This window comes from Phragmites australis, chromosome 9, assembly GCF_958298935.1.
Source record: "Phragmites australis chromosome 9, lpPhrAust1.1, whole genome shotgun sequence".
NCBI lineage: Eukaryota > Viridiplantae > Streptophyta > Magnoliopsida > Poales > Poaceae > Phragmites > Phragmites australis.
Window position 1 is genome coordinate 31,520,984 of NC_084929.1, and position 22,272 is coordinate 31,543,255.

Sequence of the window (22,272 nt, forward strand, 5' to 3'; positions counted from 1 at the left end):
AAAATTATCCCGTATCATGGTGATAGGACAACATCTTTGGCTACTTGTGCAGTGTCCGAAGGGAGGACCTGTGCAGGAAGCAAAGATTGTCAAAATATTTAACAAGAAATTAAGTAAAAATATATTATAGATATTTTGAGTATCATCAAATGTTTCAAATTCAAGACACAGTGCATCGCTGCTCGCTTGTTCCTGCCCCAGACCTTCGACCGTTTTCAGCACGTCTTTAATGTTTTGTGAAGGGGCAGGCAATGAGGTAGGCAGGACAGAGGGTCTCGCTGTAGCCAAAGCATCCTTGGTCTTCGCAGCAGCCTGCAACGAAAACCAATCAGTAGTATGTGAAAGAGAGAATGATAAAACAATTTCAAGGTGTAGCAAAAGGGTACTTACTCATCGATAGTTTTTCTTCGCCTCTTGAAGGGAGAGGTCACGCCAGTGTTTACACCAGTAGTTGTTGGTGAAATATTTCGCATAGGCCTTCGATGCCTTCGACACCACTCTAGTGGACATATCTGGGGGGTAGCAGAATGAAGGACTCTAGAATTCCTTGTAGTGGTCCAAAACGATGAGTGAGAAGGATAAGAGGCGGCCTATACAAGTGGGCTTTGGCTTTGGCCTGAGATCATGGTGTAGAAATCGCTATACAAGTGGGCTACTGGCCGAAGGCTTTTAGACGATTTAGCGATCCACTCGAGAAGGTTGTCGAGGTTGACGTGGTTAAGGGTAATAGCTAAGACCGAAGCACCCAGCTTTTCAAGAGTTTTTCTGATAGCTTTGCTATCCTTAACCGCCTCCAGCTCCAGGACCTCTACCTACTCCCGAATAGTGTCGCAAGCAAATTGCTTCGTCTCCTGCAACGCTTCGCGTAGGCATTGGTTTTAAACTTTTTTAGTAGTGTAAAGAACTTGAAGCTCTTATACACTTGCTTTAGACACTTCTGCCCATGCAAAATGGCCTCCTTCGTCTTCCGATGATACTCGTTAAGCTTGCCTTTGGCCTTTTCCACCTGTGCGAGCAGCATGACCCTAATTTCCTCCACCCCTTTCACATGAGCCTCTGCCTGCTCCACAGGTTTGCGCAGAGCGCATGAGAGATGCATACCTTGTAACAAGCATACAACATTATGAGAGCGAGTATTCGAAGGGGAACTTAATAATAATCTAAACTACCTTTGTGGTCGCATGTCAAAGGAATCCATAGGGTCAGAAGTAGGTTTCTATGCCAGTTGTATCTTGAGCTTAGGGAGGACGAAATTGTTGAATATGTTCTTTGCGTCCTTCACCTTTCCGATGCTCAGTTCAAATGAACCCTCTCATAGTGCTTCGGCATCGATGACTCTAGCGTCGCGTGAGGCACCCACTTACATAAGATCTTTGCCACCGCAATGGTGCGACAGTGGTGAAACATTTTCCTCCTCTTTGGTCTCCGTCGCTCTATGACCCTCGGAGGAGCTGGAGGACGATGAGCTGTCTGACTCAACTCCAGCTCCTTCGGTATCATCTGGCTCTTTGATATTCTTCGTCTCCTTCACCACTATTTCCACAGTAGCTCGCGAGTCCAACAACTCATCATCATCGTCGTCACTGAGTAGGAGGGGGCGATGTCAATTCACGCAGAAGTTATAGCACGCTTCAACGAAGGGACGAGCACATCTGATACCTCCTTCGGAGAAGCTTGTCGAAGGGCACTACTTCAATGGCTTTGGGGTCAATAAGGTCATCATCACTCCTAGGATCGCAAAGGGCCAGTTAGCGAGGTCTTTTCTTCAAGGCGATGGCCTTTTTTTCTCTTGGCTCCTTGAGCCAAAGGGTCTTCACCTTTTCTCTTCCTCTGGGATTGGATGGCAGAGGTTTCGCTAGCACCGATGTTCGAAGGCCGACCCTCTTCGTCATGGCCCACCGAAGGCCCAGACAACTTTAGCCTGTTTCCATAGGTGAGGCCCCATAGCTCAAAGATTCGGTTGAGCCAACAGCTGAGGGCTTGTTCGATGTAGGCTTGGCCCTCGACTAAGGCAAGTTTCCCTAGAAGAAGCCAGGCTTCAGCCTCCACCTTGATGACCATCACAGCTGTTTCAAAGTACAAAACTTATGAAAACGACAAAAAAATCAAAGGTTAATAGGACTTAGGCCAAGAAACTTACCAGGTTTTCAAAATCAAGCTGGGAGCGGCAAAGTCCCTCTAGCCCTGTTGGTTTGAAGGATGGAATGGTCCACCTTTCGCTCAAAGGCTAGACCCATGTAGCAAGGAACTCTATGACGAGGTCGCGAGTGCTCAGGTGCTTCGCATACCTCGTAAAAGCGTCAAACACTACCCACTGGGAGGTCTTCATCTGCATGTTCGGGGTGTGATTACGTTTGTAATCTTGGCATTTGGACACGAGATACTCTTTCTTATCTACCTTATGATAGAACAACCAATGTGTCTAGTCCTTCGGCCATTTGTTTTTGTAGGCCATTGCAGGTGAAGCTAACCCCACTTGGTAAGAGAAGTTCACGTAGCCGTAGTGGGCTTCGCTCTGAACGTCATCCACAAAAACTGGCTTCGGCTGGTGATCGAGCTGATGGGCGGCAGCAAAAGCTCTGGCTGAGGCCTTCGCTTCCTCTGACCTGGTCATGCCAGGCGAACAGGCTAAGCTGAATAATGGCGTTCAACGTTAGTTGATGGAGAAAAATCTCAAAAATCTTGAGGACCTTTACAACCATATATCGTCAAAGTCCAGCTTGGAAGTAGTCCATGAAGACAAGGGCTTCGTCGTCCTACGACGTCGGAGTCTCTTAGTCTTTGGGAAGTCTGACCATTGAGATGTCACTTATCAGGCCCTCCTTAATCAGGCTGGCTAGGACTTCATTGTCAACCTTCGATCACCCAATCTAGTAGATCTTTGGCCTGCTGGTTTTGCTTTTCGGAGCCATCGGATCAACCTGCTTTGGCTTCAATTCAAGGTACGAAGGGTGGCGAATAGCTTCGTGTAGAGCGCAAAGGCTTGGACGCAGAGGCTCGGTAAAACCAAATGAATCACGGAGTAGTCTATAAATAGTAGTAAGAATGCCATCTCGAGGGTAGTTCAAAAAGTGCACGTTGGAAATCGAACCGTCACCTTAATGTCAGTTAAGATAAATGAATAGTAACTGACGTTTCAGGATTCGAGCCATTTCGCCAAAGTGAAACTGTCACTCATAAGAAAGGTTAGACCCTTCAGATGTGCAAGGGGGTGAATTAGAAAAAGGCAACTCATATAGCAAGAAGCCTTCGACGGGCTGAAGGGGGCGGCCTTCAGTGATACTATCTAATTCGCGGGTTTGGCCCATCGAGGAGGAACCTTGCCCATAGGGGGCTGCTGTTGGGGAATGGTCTCACATACCCCTTCGGCCATCGAGTCGAAGACTTCTGTGGATGCCGCAAACTAACAAGGCATACAATTATCGTGGATCTGTCGTGTTGTAGGAACCATTCGGACTCTATGTGCCGCAAAGATGGTTCTGACGGCTGGAACAAGGGAAGCCTTTGTCAGGCCTTTGAAGCACAACCGAAGGGCTTCACTCGACGCCATGAGGGAGTCACTCGAAGGGACGCCGAAGGTGCGGCCGAGCAAAGACCTTCGGATGTCCAAGCGAAGGGTGACCTAAGTCAAACATGAAGACGGAGCAAAGGGTGATGAAGACAGAGCAAAGGGCGAAGACACGGTCGAAGGGAGGACCATAGGTGGCGACCGAAGAACATGAAGAGCAAGATTCTAAATAATCTGGGCATGCTTAGGAAAGTACCTTAGTACCTTCGAATATGCTAAGCATGTGACAGTTGAAGGAGTAATCTCATAAACTGTAACGAGAAGTAGTTGAGTATAACATATAAATAGAGCGTCACTATAACTGACGAGACATGTGATATTAATATCAGTGAACAATTCCCGATATCATATATGTTCCCACATAGCCTTCGGATCCCTTTGGAGTCCGAAGGCCCACCATCTTATCTGGTTACACAAGTTTTCAACAATGATGCATTATAGGGTGTGTTATTCGTCGATTAATTATGAAGTCGTCCAGTTGAAGATGGAAGAACTCGTGTAGTTTTTTACGCGGTTTTATTTGTTTTTTTACCCTCGGTGGTTCTTGTGTAAGAACGAATTCACGTTTAAGTTAATAATATTTTATTATTATCATTGATAAAGTTCTTGTGTATTGAGATTGAACTATTTTTTTATCCGGTCTCGTCTCGACACTGCATCATCCACCAACCATAAACACGGGGCCCAAAAACCGAAACTGTTGAACAGATTGTACCCGACGAACCCCTTTAACTGCATTCGTGTGGAGACTCGCGCGCGCACCAACCAACCGCACCCTCCGAGCATCGAGAGGAGACGGAATCAGTCGCACTCAATGGCAAGGCTCCTCACACGCACCATCCGAAAACCACAGGGTAACCAGACGCTTTGACTTCTCCCGTGTGATCGCGATCACCCTGTGCCGCGCCACCTGCCGTAGGACAATTCGCATATCATCTCCCATCGCCGCGTCGTCCCAGGTCGTGTCCATCGATCGTCTCCCGCTGCCCTTGGCTGCTCCTCCGTTTATGCGTTTCTTGATGTTCCGGGAGCAGCGGCTGCTGCTGCTTCTTGTGGCGGCCCTGGTGATCAGCGCCCTCGCTTGCTCGCCGGAGGCCGCACTGCAGGTCGGCTTCTACCGCGCGACGTGCCCGATCGCGGAGGACGTCGTCCTCGCGGAGATGAAGCTCATCCTGATGGAAGACTCGACGCTCTTGCCGTCTCTGCTCCGGATGCACTACCATGACTGCTTCGTTCAGGTAACCTACCAGGCTACTTGCCTGATCATCTTGAGCTCAGGTTCATGCGTGTGGCTATTGTTTCTGATGAATGGATGGCATCTCTGCTCTGCTCTGCTCATGCGAAGGGCTGCGATGGATCGATCATGCTCAAGTCGAGGAAGAGGAAGGCGGAGCGGGACGCGCTCCCCAACCACAGCATGAGAGGGTACGACGCCATCGAGAGGATCAAGGCCCAGCTCGAGACCATCTGCCCGCTCACCGTCTCCTGCGCCGACATCATCGCCATCGCGGCAAGGGATGCCGTCTACTTGGTGAGCAGAGCATACACCGTGTTACGAAACGTCGGCCAAATCAAGTTTTTTTTTAGCCGTTTTGCTTTGCTTTAATTCGCTGATCGAATGCTTGCTTGTTCGCTCGTGTTGTGTCCAGAGCCATGGGCCGTGGTACGAGGTGGAGACCGGGCGGCGGGACGGTAACGTCACCGTGGCCGAGTACGCCGAGAACGACCTTGCGCCGCCGGACTCCAACATCGTCGACGTGAAGACCTTCTTCAGCGTCAAGTCGCTCAACTCCAAGGACATCGCCGTCCTCTTCGGTAGCTAGCTGCCTTCCCACTCCTTTCCTCTCCACCACCACCTCGCTTTTCGCATAAGCGACAGCAAACGCTTAGCCAACTACTCCACTACCGCGAGCTTAGCTAACGGTCACCACGCCATGCCTTGCCTTCCACAGGGTGTCACAGCATCGGGACCTCCCACTGCGGGTCGATCCGGCAGCGGCTCTACAACTTCACCGGCAAAATGGATCAGGACCCGTCGCTGGACCCTGCCTACGCGGCGCAGCTCAGGAAGCTCTGCCCGCCCCCCGGCCCCGGCGATGCCGACCACGGCGAAGGGAAGACCAAGGTGCCCATGGACCCTGGCAGCGGATACAGGTTCGACCTGAGCTACTACCGCCACGTGCTCGCCACGGGCGGGCTGTTCCAGTCCGACGGCAGCCTCCTCAAGGACCCCGTCACCAGGGACTACATCGAGAAGGTGGCAAACGCGTCGTCGCCGGACGAGTACTACGCGGACTTGGCGGCGGCGATGGTCAAGATGGGCCGCACCGACGTGCTCTACGGTGACCTTGGGGAGATCAGGCCGACGTGTGGCGTTTTTGTCGATTAGGTTCGGTTGCACATATACACCGGTTAATCTGTATAATTTTCTGTTAATCTGTATTATTTAACTGACTTTTATTCAGATTTAGACCATGCTTTTGCTCAGAAGAGGATGAACTGTAACAGTGTGTGAATCCAGAATTCTGTTCTGTTCACAGGTTCGTCATCGACGAATGCCATGCCGAGACCCCAGAGCTATTTTTTTATTCTTTTATACTCCTCTTCATAGCGTCGATGGTTTGACGAAGTATGCGCATCCAAACTTGTTTGGTCAACCACAATTTGGTCACCAAATCTGTCCAGATCACACGACGGAGTAATAGTAAAGATTGCGTCAGCCTTCATGCAAGCTAACAAAACTTGTCCGAGTGAACAAGAATGTTTGTTTTAACGGGACATGAAAAGCAGCTTGTAAATTGTGATAGTAAGAAGTTAAATTGTAAAAGTTGGATTGTGAATTGTTATAATCTGGTAAAATACGGATTGCTAGATTATTACAATCTGAGTCTTGAATCGTAAAAATTCAGCTTTTACAATCAGCTGTTTGTTTCAGCTTTTGAATTATGATTATAATCTAATTTTTATAATCCGACTGTTTGTTTCAACTTTTAAATTTTAATCATAATACAACTTTCACAATTCGAAATAAATATGGTCTAAGTATGAGATGCGAGTTAGTCCATGCATGTTTAATGCTTGGACCTGAACTTAGTTATCCGAATGCAGATAGTTGCTCAAGTCTGAATGGGACGAGGATATAAAGCACGAATGCTATGCAAAGAGCCACATCTCATTATCCGGTGAACCTGTTCTTTCATGTGTTCAACTTTAATTTTAGAAATTACATCTACTGTAAAACAAATTAAAGAAACCACAAATAAAAGAAAAATACCTTTTTTAGAGACTAAGACACACTGAACAGAACACCTAAGACCTAGGTGCGCACATTGTTATTTTTTACCTTATAGATATATTCCGGATGCTATTATTACACCACTGAATGCTCCAATGGATGCCAAATTTTTCAGCTTTGAAGCACCTTGGTTAGCCGCTGGTAATTCCAGTAAACTTTTTACCTGCTAGAAACATTGAAAAATCAAGGCGTGCATATCAAATTATAAAATATGTATTATTAATAACTAAGCAAACGTTACCCTAGAGAGCGATATAAACCAGTGATGAATGTAATATAATGACATGCTCCTTCGCATTTTTTTTTTTTTTTTAGAAAAAACTAACCTGAATTGGGTGTTGCCAATTTTCCTTTATTCCAGGAACATGTCCTTTTCCCACAACTGCAACTACTGAAGAATGTTCCCTCGCCACCTTCAATAATTTTGAAGACGTACCTGAAAGAGTGAAGACATATTTTTAATAATTCTAGCTGAGCATTACTGTAACGTTGAGAATAGCAAAAAGAGTTGCTTTACACAAATTAATTGTACTAAAGGAACTCACATATCCCGTTCATGTAGAAGTGTCTCCATCAAACTAGGAAATGCCTTACTCATCTCTTGAATAACAAGTGTTAGCATGTCAACATCTTCCATGTCCTTCAACTGTAGACAAGCGTTATTGTTGTTACAACGTGAACGTGGTAATAATGATTTATTTGTATATTTAGTCTAAATTCCAAAAGGTAGATTAACTTCCATGATCCTATAAGCTACTCAATTCTCTGAGAGCATTTCCAGCCATAAAATGGTATGAACCATTAGGACAGCATACATTTTATTAAGTTCCTCTGAGCTTGATAAAAATATGGATTGGAAAACAATGCAATACAAAAAAAAAATTTGCACTGTTCCACAATGACATCTTCCCCCAGGTTCTCCTCAAAGTGATCTTCAAAACAAATAAAGAATAGCGATGAGACGGTATCGGTTGCTAATGAGTTAACATTAACCACACTTCAACGTATTCTGAATCAAATTTCGGATATCAAGATTTCAAAAAGTGACAAGACCAATATGGTATACTAAATAAAAATAATGTGATGTAGCAACAGTCAACAGAAACACCAATATAGGATGAACGGCTAAAATGCTTCATCTTTTATTCCTAAAAGCGATTTCTACTTTAATAGGTGTACCTCAATCTTTGGGTCAAATACCAACAAAATTAACATCATTAGTATATGGCACGTCACAGCAGAAGACTTACAAAATAAGCAAGAAGCAACAATTATCTTTTAATCAATCTAAGCAGCCATATGCTATGGTCATTGTGAAAATGTTTATATTTTTAGAGCATCAAAAGATGAGTGAAGTCACAAGGTATTCAGTTGTGAAAATCAGAATATATGAACACTTTGTTTGAATCATTATGATATATTGTCTGTGTTTGCTTGTACCATATGCGCGGAAACAACTGGAGCAGAAGTTGATCATGTTTATTCATAGGATTATACACATACAACCAATCTCCATCGCTGGGTTGCATACCTGGACAGGGCGATCTCCAAGGATAACTTTGCCACCATAACTAATTGCTTCCTCGAATGCCACGCGAAACTCAGCTCCAGGCAACACCTCAAGTTGGCTAGCAACCTTGGATACCAAAACAAAAACAATGTCTCTATCAAGTAATATGAAAATGACTTAACTAGTACTAACTGTGAAGACAAACATCCGCCTATACCTTTGCAAGAAACCAGCTGTAGATAATCCCTAAATTGTTCATCTTCTTTTTCTTCCACATGTCAATCATTTCATTCATAGTAGGAACCTGTGAGAACAGGTTAGAGGATGAACTAGATGATGCATTAATACTCCAGAATAGAAGAAGCAAACAAACTTAACAACTTCAAGTACCAAAATATTCTATTTGGGTGATGATTGCAGCCATTAATAAGGCTCAAACTTTTCTTACAAAATAGCATATCTCTAAGGTTATTTGCATAGAGTTATAAAGAGGATCCACCAAAAATCTTTACTGCACAGACAACCACAATTCATGAATAAACAAGCATAGATGTCCAAGCGTCCAACCCTGTGATGATTCAGAAATTCAGAAAGAACATGCCATTCTAGCTTATTGTGTTACCCAACTTTATATTAGAAATTACAATTGATCAGAATGCTCCTTACAATAAGATGGTCGGTTATTGAATATTCATCTCACAGAGGAAAACAAAGACATAAATGTTGAATGTCTATACCTGAAGGTTTTGTGGTGTCAAAATTGAGACCCTGCTGGCACAAAGCTCCAAGAAAACAGCCTATATTTGCCAAAGAGATGTAAAGGAAGTGGAGGAATACCTTCCCAGATCAAGAACAAAAAAGAAAACACTCCAAAGCAGGCAGCAAACCTGCCAAGTAATCCACCAACTCGCGAAAGTTTTTGATGTTGAGTAAAGAGAGGAAGAACCTGAGGTTTCAGGTAGTTGATGACGGCTCTCACTTGGTCACATGATTCCTACAATAAATCAAGTGTCAAATATCCACTGCACGATATAGCTGTACTATTGCTACTCTTTTGATATATTCACGCTGAGACCACTGGGTACTGCGAATAGCTTCGTAGAAAAAACAAAAATTCTCTTCTTTTTAATGCCCTTCGTGCCATTGGTGCCAGAACTACTACTATATGCAAACTACCATGAAAAAAAAAAAAGCAAATTGTGCCAGTACAAGTTAGTAGCTATGTAGATTTATTTGTCTCTATGTTTTACGGTTCTATTTTTGTACCAGCACGATAATCAGCTATTAGATCAATCGAACTTTCTCTGCCTCCCAATGCGGGCATAAGGTGTTATCTAAATCCAATGCAATGCCAGCATACAGAACTTTCTTGAACAAGTGTATAATTCTGCGTTTCGACAACACAATTCAAACACCTGCAATTCACGCTACAAATCGTGGGTAAAATCGGGACGACACCATCTCACCTGCGACACATGGGCGGTGCCGATGACGTAGATGCGGCAGGTCCCGCCGACCCCCGACGCCACCGTCTCACACTCGAGGCGCACCACCCCTTGGCGAGCTCCTCGAGCAGCTCCCTCATCTCCTCCTCAGCGCCCGGCATCATCCTGGCCACCGCATCTTCACCCCTCGCGTCCGCGTCCTCGAATCCCGCTGCGTCCTCGTAGCCGTTGGTCTTGATGTCGACGTTAGTGGCAGGGGCGGGGGCGACCGGATCCATCAGCAGGTCAAGAGGGCTGAGGAGGGATGACGCGAGGCGCAACATCGGGGCTAGGGTTTGGAGGATGTGACACCCCAGCCTGTCCCACCCCCCCCCCCCCGCTGCCCAGCCCATCACCCCCTCTCTCTCTGACAAGCCGAACCGACCCGTCATCCCTCTCCCTCCGCTCCTCCCACACCTGCACCGTGCCCTCGCCCACGCTGCAACCGCCCCACCGAATTCACCGCCCGCGTCCCACGCCCGCGCCCCACGTCTTCGCAACCAACAGTTGCCTCTCCGCACTATAAATGGCCTCCGCAGCACCCAGCCGCCCTCCCGTTCTCCCTCCGCCCAGCCGCCCCAAAGTGCACCGCCGCCATTGCCACCTCAAAGCTCTACCACGCGTTTTCTGACGCGTCCGATCTCTCCCCGGTGACTCCAAACTCGCCGTAGGCATCCCAGAAGCACGAGGAGTATTCTTCACCGCCCCTCAATGCCGATCCGCCGCTGTACGACCTCCCCGCCGAGCTTCAGTAAGCATCATCACCGTCTCACCATCGTCATTCCCCTCCATTGCGATCCGAGGCCCGCTAACACTTTCTTCAGCACCGCAGGACCCCCAACAAGCTTCCACGACCCCCGAATTTCTCTCTCTGCCGCCGGACCCGCCTCCCCGTCGAGCTCTGACCTAGCCGTCCGCTTCTCTCCGGCACCGACCTCCGTCGAGGCATCTTCGGCCATCGTGAAGCCCTCAATGAGAATCCCCGTCACCGTCTCTTTCATTTGTGCTGCTTCTCGTCGAGTTTGGTAGCCCGTAGCGCGATCCTGTGCGTCGCCGGCGATGCTCCGTCGCTTACCTATCGCCGCCAGTCGCCAACCCTCCCCAATTGCACCCGTTCGTCCGATCGTTGATGAACGACCATGATTAGATCCGCCATACCCCTTCGTGAGCCACTAGGAAGCCACCGTGTGGCACATAAGTCCAGTCAGATTATGTGATCCACGTCAACGCCACGTGTCGTCCACGTGTCAGCCACGTCACCCATCCGAGCCCGGTCAGCAGGCCCAGGCAGCAATGAGATCATGCTTACATAATAAATAGGTTTTCAATACAAAAATAAACCCTTTGATTCTCTAAAATTAGGTAATCTTACATTTTGGTCCCTAAACTTTTTTGTTTTCACAAAAACGCCCCTGTTAGTACTGTTATTTTACTTTTAGCACCTGAACTTTTATACAATTATAAAATATATCCCTAAAATTTTACAAATAAGTCCCTAAAACTTTCTGTTTGTACAAATTAGCACTTGTTCTTTTTCAGAAAAGTCCTTATAGCTTAAAACCCTCATAACTTTTTCATACGAGCTCCGTTTTAGGGGATTCTTGCACTCACACGATCGTAGCAGCGAGTACTATCCGTTAGTAGGCTTTTCATAGTGCTTTGTTCTGTTTAGTATACTATTCTTAGATATTTGTACTTGTTTGTTTCCGATGTGCGCGATTGCAATAGGAGACGAGCAGTCCGTGAATCTACAAGACCAGACTTTTGAAGAGTTTGAGCAGCCCGCTACTGAAGGCAAGTGTCCTTAATCACATTGAACCTGTTATCAAATAGTGTGTCTTTTACTTTCTAATTGCATGCTTGTCAATATGAATCTCATGTTTAGGGTTATTAGTACTTTCCATGATGATCCTTGTCACCGGTATTGTAGCTGGGTGTCAAGGGTAGAAATGCTTAGTTGTGCTGTCAAGTCTGGTGGGATAAATGTTAATTTGATTAATAGTCTATGCAACATGAACTGATTTGGGTAATCTTTTGTAGCAACATGGAACATAGGGATCTAAACAGGTTGGTTTGGTTGGTATGACTGTTGTGTGCGCATTGGGTGATGTGCAAGTACCTGATTTAGATCCTAAGGACCGATTTATGGAGCATGAAACTCGGCTGAACAATGCAACCATGAGGCTTATATGGGTATGGCCTGGCCAATTAATTAGATGTCCTTCTTATTCTATACGCACCTGTGTTCGGTTGAGTAGCACAAACGGGGGCCTTTGTAGTGGATGGAATCCCTGTTATCGGTGAAACCTTAGTGGGTGTATATAGATTTGGAGGCACTTTGTAAAGGCTTTGTACGGCTCTATACCCTGGAAGTGTGAAGCAAAACAGGAATCACAACTCGTGGGTAAAGTGTGCAACCTCTGCAGAGTATTAAACTGATCGATCAGTCGTGCTCATGGTCAAGAACGGGCTTCGACTTCTTCATGATTAGTGGGGATCTTGGATGGTTGGTTTTTGGTAGTCGGGTGGTGGTACCTCAATGAGTTGGTAGCCGGATATGGGATATCTGGTGAGTCTGGTAGTCGAATGGAATCCGATAAGCTGTTCCTTTAATATTGGAGTCGTCACACATAGTAATAGAATTGCTAACTCCTTATTGAGTCCTAGATTAGGATGGCATAGATGCAGTAAACCTGAGTTAAGCCTTTCTTACCTTCAGCCTTCATGTCATGTTTTCTCACACTTGTTGAGTACTCTATGTACTCACGCTTGCCTTCTCCTAACCTCTTGATGCTGCTCAAAAGGTGTGGACTTTGAGGGTATCTCAGGCGATGGAGCCAAGTTTTAGGAGAAGGAAGATCTTGACTCGAAGACCATGTTCGAGGCTGGCGCTCCCCCGGACAACGCCTCTGGATAGATGGAGGATCCACTACTGCTGGAAGTTATCTTAGTGTTTTCTTTAAGAACTACAGGTCATTTTGTAATGAATCTTATTATTATGTAATGACACTGTTATGTTATCACTTATGAAGTCACCGCATGTATGAAACTTGATCCTGGCATACATGTGGAATGCATTTGGTTTGTCCTTTTGAAACAGGGTGTGACAGAGGTGGTATCAAAGCCGTGTTGATCGTAAGACGCAAGTCTATCTAGAAATGGTCGCTATTAAGGACATATCTATATCAAAAACTAATTTTTAATAACCAGTGTCATTTCTGTTTTTCTTTCTATTGCTATTATATATAAAAAATTTGAAAATTGTTACTAACTCATCTCTCTCATTCAAAATTTTAGATGGCTTGCATGAAGCAGACTCCCCGCAAGTAGATTGGTGGTTTTGTCCCAGCTAGAGCTCCCGTAGAGGCCACCTGGGTGTTCTAGCCGCCTGCAGAATTTCACTCTTCTGGACTTCAGGCAGAGGAGTTCCCTCGGAAGCTTTGGACTATCTTCAAGGGTCTGGGCTATCAGGAGGCCCCGGTCTACAAGGGAATCAGGACCCCACTCAGTGGCCATGGCTACGCTTGGACGGTGGAGGTGATCATCTTTGAGAAGCGCCCAAACGATGATAGCCACAGGGTGCGCAGGATCTGTGACGCAGCTTGCCAAGCACTTTCAGTCATCTGCGTAGAGTACCATGGCACTATTCAAACTATGCAGTACAGCTTCTACCCGCAGCGTAGGAGTGATAGCTTGGAGGTCACCTTTGCCAGCACCAACAGGGAGGGTGACACCAGACTGGTGGAGCAGGTTCACCTCACCGACACCTTGACTCAGGAGTTGGATAGAGCCCTTGACGAGGTAGATAACGTGCACCTGAGGCTCACTAAGGCAGAGGAGAGTATTCGCACCCTTCAGGCTATGATGATTGATGACTCGGAGGAGGAGCCAAAGGAGATGCCTGAGCCAGAGTTGCCCCGTTGTCCCTCCCGCAAGAAGCTTTGCCTTGACACCGCTCTGCATGTTGCACCGCATGACCTTTCTGAGGGTGGTGACAGTTCCTAAGCTAGCAGTTTTCCCATAGTAGCAATTTAGCGTCATTTAGAATCGTTTGTTTTATGATGTAATGAATCTATTTGCTTTCGATGCTATGAACTTGTGTTTTAGGTTTGCTTTATGTGTGTCGGGGTGATGTGAAAGTTTGTCTTTCGTAGTTGTATCCACCTTTGATCTATAGATATCAACTTATGAGTTCTTCTTCATGCTTCATCTATCCTTGCCCTGTTCTCATTTCCCAATCTCATGTTCTTGCAACCGTCAGATGGTGAACATGAGGAACGCGAACAATGTTGGTGCCAATAGGAACAACACCAAAGGAAGCAACCCAAGGCTCACCCCTAGGATGACAACCAGGATGTGTTTTCCTCATAGAACAGGCGGACCAACCGAAACCTAGTGGACCCAATGCAGATGATGGCCACACAGACCTAGATTCTGCAGAGACTGGCACAGGCCGTGGCAAGACTTCAATATGCACACCCAACTTTTCAGGCACCACCACCGCCATCGCAAATGCAACCACAAAACAAGCTAAAGGATTTCCTGAGCACCAAGCCACCTACGTTTGCACAGGCAATCGAACCAATGGACACTGATGATTGGCTCAAGACGATTGAGAGTAAGCTGAAGAATTCTCAGTGCACTGGCTGGGAAAGAGTCATCTTCGCTTCGCACCAGCTTGTAGGATCAGGTTCAGATTGGTGGGTAGCTTATACTGCAACCCATGATGGCCCCTAAGAGATCACCTAGAGAGAATTCAAGGACAGTTTCCACAAGCACCATAAGCCAGCAGGGGACGTGAAACTGAAATGGAAGGAGTTTCTTGGATTAAAGCAAGGTCCCATGTCGATGCGTGAATACCTTACCAAATTCACATAGCTATCTCAATATGCCCCCGGGGCTGTGGACACCGATGAGAAGAAACAAGACGGTTTCTTAGAAGGTTTGAAGTCGGGACTTCAGTATTCTCTCTCAACCAATGAGTACCTGAGCTTCCAAAAAATTGTTGACAGAGCCTTTATTCTGGAGAAGAAGAAGCAAAATTTATGAGAAGAACGTAGCGGATGATGCAGGGTCAGTCTTCAGGCAGCAACACCCATCCCCACTTCAACCCATCACCCACAGCACAAGTGTACTGTCAGGCAGCCAAAACCAGCAACAAAGGGCACCCAACCATACTTCAAGATCTTTCAGTCAGCCAAGACAGCAGCAACCCCAACAGCAAAAGCTCTCCAACTACCAGGCCCCACGCCTAGTGAACCAGAACCAGCAACAGCAGGGTTGCACTGGTCAGGGATCCAGTACCATTGGCCCATGCTTCAGCTGTGGGAACTTTGGGCACCTTGCCAATAAGTATCCTAAGAAACAACAGGGTCGGACCAACAACCAGCAGTAGAACCGCCCTGAAGGTCATCCACAGCAGCAGCCTCGTCAGAACTTCATGAGTGGGAGAGTCAACCACGTTGTGGTGGAGGATGCCCAGGACGCCCCGTATGTGGTACTTGGTATGTTTCCCACCAACTCACACCACGCTACAATTTTATTCGATTCCGGAGCAACATATTCCTTTATTTCAACTAAGTTCGTAGAAAAGCATAGTCGGCCGATAGCCATAATGAAAAGTTGGTTGATAGTCACCTCTCCAAGCAGAGAAATGGAATCAATGCATGTATGCCCTAAGATAATCCTTGCCATTAAAGGGGTGGAATTTCCCGCAAATCTTATTGTCATGGAGTCTAAAGGGATAGATATTATTCTGGGACTGAATTGGTTGGCTAAGTTCAATGGAGTGATAGGATGCACCACCAAGAAAGTTCAGTTGACACACACATGAGGCACCAAGGTGGAGTCAGTAGCGTCATGAGAGAATATCAAGCTCAACCAGGCCAAGGCAGTGGGGGAAGTCATAGTAGTCAGCAAGTTCCTGGATATCTTTTCCGAAGAGTTGTCAGGTATGCCACCAAACCGAGACATTGAGTTCGTTATTGAATTAGTAACAGCCACTGCTCCCATATATAAGAGACTGTACAGAATGGATGCCAATCAGTTGGCTGAGCTCAATAAGCAAATTCAAAAGCTATTAGACAAGGGGTTTATTTGCCTCAGCACCTCGCCCTGGGGAGCCCCAGTTATCTTTGTGCCAAAAAAGATGGGATTCAGAGAATGTGCATTGATTATCGTGCACTTAATGAGATGACCATTAAGAACAAGTACCCCTTGCCTCTCACCAAAGATTTATTTGATGAACTAAAAGGAGCATGCGTCTTTTCCATGATTGATCTTCAGTCAGGTTATCATCAGCTGAAGATCCAAGCATCGGACATTCCCAAGACCGCTTTCGTCACCCGTTATGGTCTGTAAGAGTTTACAGTGATTGTCACATCCGGTTTTAACAGACAAAACCAGATGCGACTTATGTGTGCCCAGGATGTTCAACACACATAAGGACGTCACAGGTGAAGTAACAATAAGGACGTCACAGGTGAAGTAACAAAAGTAATACTTTTATAGAATAAACGTTAAACTCTTACAGCAATTGATATGTATTGTCTTCTATGAAGATATCTGCAGCGGACCAGAAGCACTGGTGCCCAACAACACCGCAAGCAACCGACCGGGAGACACGTGCTTAGAACGTCACAAGCTTGTCCTGATAGTCTTCAACATCTTCAACGATAACTCCATAGGCAATCGACGTAGAATACCCCACTAGAATGCATCTTTCACGAGGTCTTCGAATTCTTTCTCAACTGAGTGTTTCGTTATAGCAAGTGTGAGCACATGTCGTACTCAGCAAGTTGTGAAGAAAATATTATGCATATGAAGGCTTTAACAAGGTAAGGCTAGTTTGGCTCTTTTGCATAAAACAACATTTAAGTAAAAATATTTGAAAAGCAGTAGTAATTAAGTAATGATTGTAAACAACCAACCACCTCAAGATTTCACCCATCTTGACTTAACCAACTGACCACCTCAACCAAGGTTCTAACCATCAAGGTTGAACACCCAACACCTCAACCGTGGCTCCCACCACTAAAGTTGAACTACTAACCACCTCAACCACGATTCCCACCATCGTGACTAACCCACACCTCAACTATGGTCCCCACCACCACAGCTGACCACACTGACCAAACCATCAAGTTATAATCATGGTAGGTTTTCTGTGCCACTCGTGATTGTGAGCACAGCTAAATATTCAGTTTTAACTCTGCAGAGGTTGTACTTTACCCACAAGTCATGATTTCAACACCCGCAAGCAGGTGACTAAGTCTCCATTTTGCCCGTGTTAGCTAGAAACTTGCACACTTCCAAGGTGTGTGGCCAGGAGATCATTACAAAGCTTTACAATGCTCTTCTCAGCACATGTCTACCCACTAAGGTTTCACCACCGCATGATTTCACCTCAACAACGGAAGCCCCCTCTTGCGCCTTTTGGATCCCAAGACATTGTCCATTCACTGCTCTTCTGCCTGGTCTACACTATACTGAGAGTAAGCAAATTACTTGGCTAGGCCTGACCCATACCAGTGTTGTGGTTGTACTGCAAATACAGAAAGGTCACCCCACGAACCGGTCCTTAGATTTGAGTAATACTATCACTTTCCTTATCACACACCAGCCTCATCATACCACTTGCTCAAATTCCTATACCATGTTGCTACAAAAATCATTTCATCATATTTTATCATTGTTGCATAGGACCATTATCAAGTTCGTAGAGTAGTTACCATGATCACCATCCCAAAGTAAGGCTAAGAATCATCTACCCTTCTATAACCCAAAACCATACTAAGGCGACAAGGATGATAAGAGAAAACTAGTGTAAAGTCTAACTCTTGGGATTCCAACAAATTATTAGCATGCATGTTTATAAAACAAAACATTTAAAAACTAGGATAAGTATGATCAAGAACACAACTTGCCTTCACTCGACTCAGTTAGGACTTCAGAGAAGTCTTGGTCTTGAAGTCCTTCTAGCTCCTCCAGAACATTGACTAATTGTGAAAACTACCGACAAACAACACAAATGAAGACACTAAGAACAGCATACCAAACATAATCAAAACACTTTAAAAACACTATGGTTGGATGGATATGATTTTAGAGAAGAAATTTAGATGCAAGAATCGCCTAAGTCGGAGTTAGAATGAAAGATAACAGCTTTCGAAAGATGGATTAGGCTGAAAAGGAAAGGCTGGTTTATCGGAGTTATCTTCCTATAGGAAAAGATTTATTGCGCAATCATTGTGTCAAACTTGAAAACATCATTGTGCAAGGTTCAAGAGGTATAGGGCTGAGTAGACTTTACTGACTAGGCTACAGAGGATGATGTAGTGCTGACTTGGCATGCCATGCAAGCATCATCTTGAATTAAAGAAGAGGTGAGATGAGGTCTAGCCTCAACCACCCATGATGGATCAAATGGCTGGAGGTTGCGCTTCTAAGTTAAGGATACTACTAGTGACTCTATGTAGCGGTGGTGGTTCGGGTTTCATCGGAAACAACGATCGGGCGCATGGACACAGACATTGATGTTGGGCTTCAGTGGTGTTTTAGTGAAAAGAGGGAAGTATGGTGTAGAACACGGAAAGACTAACTCAGCGGTATTGTTAGTTTTGGAAGGGGTCATCCGAGGTAGCAGCAAAACAGCGATGACTGCTTCTAGGTTTGGTGGTGACCGCGAACAGATACAGGAACGAAGACGCTCGCGTTCCAGGAAATTGGCTATGAAATTTGAGAAGACGTTTGAACAAAGATGTTCATATATCCCGGGAACACAATGCTACGGTATAGTTTTGGGTAGATCATCCACTGAGAGGAAGAACGATCAGCAGAGATGAGACGGGTGATGGCTGCGATGTGCTGTGGTTGGCAATGGCGCCCTGGTCGTCTCGCTGCACAAATGGGGATGGGCTCCTAGGTTCACGTAGAATACTCCATGGGACACGCCGTGACGCGGTTGGTGCATCCATACAGCTTTCGGATTGACGGAGAACGCGAATGCAAATCCGGTGCACGTGCAGAACGCGTCCAGAAAGCGGACAGTGGGTATGTCGACCTTAATTATGGTGGTTTGGCTGCTCTACAGGCCGATCTGGTTGGTGAGCGCGTGGGGAACATCATGGGACATGCATCGGTGAAAGGGCTTGGTGATTTGACCTCTAGTCGATCGGGAACATCGATGTCAATCCGCTACAGCGCGGCTGTCCCGCGGCTATTTGCGATAGCGACGACCGTGGCGGCGTAGATCGGGCTTTGGCCGGGGCTAAGGCTTGGTTAGGAACTTAGTATGATGCTAAAAAAGTAGTAAGTGAGGATAAGAGGGGTCCTCACCTTTCTTTGATGGTCGAGGAAGGAGGATTCGCGGAGAAGACGACGTAGCGCATCACGGGTGGCGGCGGAGGCGGCTCCGGCCAACGGCGGTGCTCCGGCGACGCACGGACATGGCAGCAGCGACTTCTAGGGCTTGAGGGCATGGAATAGGGGTAGTAGAGGGAATGCAACTCATATTTATAGGGCTAGGGGCGGCTGGTTGAGGTGGAGTCCAAGCCGAATACGAATCGAATTCGAGTTCGAGTCGATTACGGTTTCATTTTTCGCAGCTTTCTATTCCGAGGATGATATCTCCATCATCCGGACTCCAAATTGGATGTTTTTTTATTCTAATTGTAGTACTTGAAAATATCTACAACTTTAGTATTCATTGTAACTTCTGAAAACGTCATCTTCATTTCCAAAATGTGCCACACGATAAACTGTTTAAACTCGGACTTATCTGCGCAGCACTGATTTCGGGGGCCATAACTCTCAGCTCCATTATCCAAAAGAGGACTTCCATAGGTTCAAATCAAACCTCTCGACGAGACCTACAACTTTAGTATTGTCAAGATTTGCATTTGAGGTAGTTTTGAACTCCAAAACTTCATTAGAAATGAGGCTGCCCAGGACTCTGCGAAAATTTACAGATTTTGTGGATCCTTTGTTGAGCCATCTAGAAGACTTGGCTATGGATTTGGACTTGAGCAAGATTGAGCCTAAAGACACTTTAGGTATATCTAGGGTTTAGAAAAGAAACTTTTTGTTGAGAAATTTGAATAGGGTTTGAATTTGAATTGAGTTTGGAGTGAATTTAAGAGAAACGAACAATGAGGTTGAACAAGAATAGGAGTAGATAAGAAATTTGAATTTGAATTTGTGTAGAATTTTGAGAAAGAGGAGTGATTGGCTTCAAACAAAGATTTGGATAAGATTTGAATTGACCAAGAGAAGGATCAGGTATGATCAAAGATTGAATAGATGGTGAATTCAAGGATTTGGAATTCCACCCATTAAGATCCTTAACTTATTCACTATTGAGTTTTGTAAAAACCTTTTCAAAATCTTTTTCATTCAAAACGCCAAAGAGAAAGAAAAGGAAAAAGAAATCTAATGCATTTACCTGGCTCCTAACAAAACTCAGTATGCAATGCACACAAAATAATAACCTATATTGATTGATTGATTAAGAAAATATGTTTTAAACCTATAGTACTATTGAAGCTATTCAATAATCTTGGAAAAATTTAAAAGTTGTAAATTTTAAAAATCAGGGTGTTACAGTGATGTCTTTTAGATTAACCAATGCCTCAGCATACTTCATGTACCTTATGAATAAGGTCTTCATGGATTATCTGGACAAGTTCGTGGTTGTGTTCATCGATGATATTCTGGTCTTCTCAAAGGATGAGGAAGAGCATTTGAGGATGGTTCTGCAGAAGCTCAGCGAGAATCAATTGTATGTCAAGATGAGCAAGTGTGAGTTTTGGTTGAAAGAAATCTCTTTTCTATGTCACATCATCTCAGCAGGGGGAGTATCTGTTGACCCTAGCAAAGTGAAGGAAGTTTTAAATTGGAAGCCACCACAGGCCGTTTCAGAGATCCAGAGTTTTCTGGATTTGGCAGGATATTACCATCGCTTTATAGAAGGCTTCTCCAAGATCACCAAACCAATGACGGAGCTACTGGAGGAAGGGAAGGAATTTAAGTGGACTCCCGCTCGTGAGACCAACTTTAATGAATTAAAGAAGAGACTAATCGTTGCCCCAATGCCAATCATGCCTGACACACAGAAGCTGTTCTCGGTATACTGTGATGCCTCGTGCTAAGGTTTGGGATATGTGCTAATGAAAGAAGGCCACATAATAGCCTATGCTTCAAGGCAAATAATAAAGGAGCACGGGGAGAATTACCCTACCCATAACTTGGAATTAGCTGATGTGGTTCATGCACTTAAGATTTGGAGACATTACATAATAGGGCAAAGATGCGAGATCTTCTCCGACCACAAAAAATCTGAAGTATATCTTTACTCAACCCGATGTCAATCTCAGGCAGCGTAGATGGCTAGAACTCATCAAAGATTATAATCTTGGAATCAACTACCATCCAGGAAAAGCAAATGTAGTGGCAGATGCTCTGAGCAGAAAGGCATATGTCAGTATAATGACTATACAAGAAAGATAACATGGATTATGTAAAGAGTTTGAGAAGCTTAATTTGGGAATTGTATCCAGCACAAAAGCAGTTGTAATGAAAGTGTATTCTACCTTGGAGCAGGATATACGTAAGGGTCAACAAGAAGATGAGAAGATTCTAGAGATCAAACAACTCATTAAGGGTCAACAAGAAGATGAGAAGATTCTAGAGATCAAACAACTCATTAAGGAGGATAAGGCTCTAGGATTTATGAATAATGAGCAACGAATGGTGTGGTGAAAGAAAAGAATATGTGTTCCTAATGTTAAGTCTATTCGGGAGTCAATTCTAAGAGAAGCCCATGACTCAGCTTACTCTATTCACCCGGAAAGTACCAAGATGTACCAGGATCTCAAGGATCATTACTGGTGGTACGGAATGAAACGTGAGGTAGCGGAATATGTGGCCTTGTGTGATACGTGCCAGCGAGTTAAGGCCAAACACCAGAGATCAGTAAAGTTGCTTCAACCACTAAAAGTACCCGAGTGGAAGTGGGAAGAAATCGGCATGGATTTTATAGTGGGATTACCTTGAACACAGTCCGGGTATGATTCCATATGGATCATAGTGGACCGGTTAATAAAGGTAGCTCACTTCATACCAATTAAGGACACATATCAGGGATCGAAGCTCGCAGAATTGTACATGTCCAGGATTATGTGCCTTCATGGTATACCCAAGAGGTTAGTATCTGACCGAGGTACCCAGTTCACATCACGTTTTTGGCAGCGTCTACATGAGTCCATGGACACCAATTGAACTTTAGCTCAGTTTATCACCCGTAGATTGATGGACAGACGAAAAGGACCAATCAGATTCTAGAAGATATGTTGAGAGCATGTGCTTTAAAGAACGGCAAGAGTTGGAATAAGAATCTCCCCTATGCGGAATTCTCATA

General features: G+C 45.2%; 2 protein-coding genes and 1 pseudogene across 2 annotated transcripts; 2 read left to right on the plus strand and 1 right to left on the minus strand.

Annotated features, from left to right (window-relative positions):
* Positions 1-4,320: 4,320 nt before the first annotated feature.
* On the plus strand, positions 4,321-6,351 carry LOC133929160 (peroxidase 1-like). Its single transcript, XM_062375804.1, has 4 exons — positions 4,321-4,806; positions 4,914-5,099; positions 5,218-5,383; positions 5,521-6,351. The coding sequence occupies exons 1-4, from the start codon at positions 4,576-4,578 to the stop codon at positions 5,955-5,957; spliced, it is 1,020 nt and encodes a 339-aa protein (XP_062231788.1). The 5' UTR covers positions 4,321-4,575; the 3' UTR covers positions 5,958-6,351.
* Positions 6,352-6,900: 549 nt separating this feature from the next.
* Positions 6,901-10,141, minus strand: LOC133927926 (uncharacterized; annotated as a pseudogene).
* Positions 10,142-20,461: 10,320 nt separating this feature from the next.
* Positions 20,462-21,614, plus strand: LOC133928147 (uncharacterized mitochondrial protein AtMg00860-like). The gene is made up of 2 exons (XM_062374404.1): positions 20,462-20,980; positions 21,456-21,614. Exons 1-2 carry the CDS (start codon positions 20,462-20,464, stop codon positions 21,612-21,614), a joined length of 678 nt encoding a protein of 225 aa, XP_062230388.1.
* The last annotated feature ends 658 nt before the right edge of the window (positions 21,615-22,272 follow it).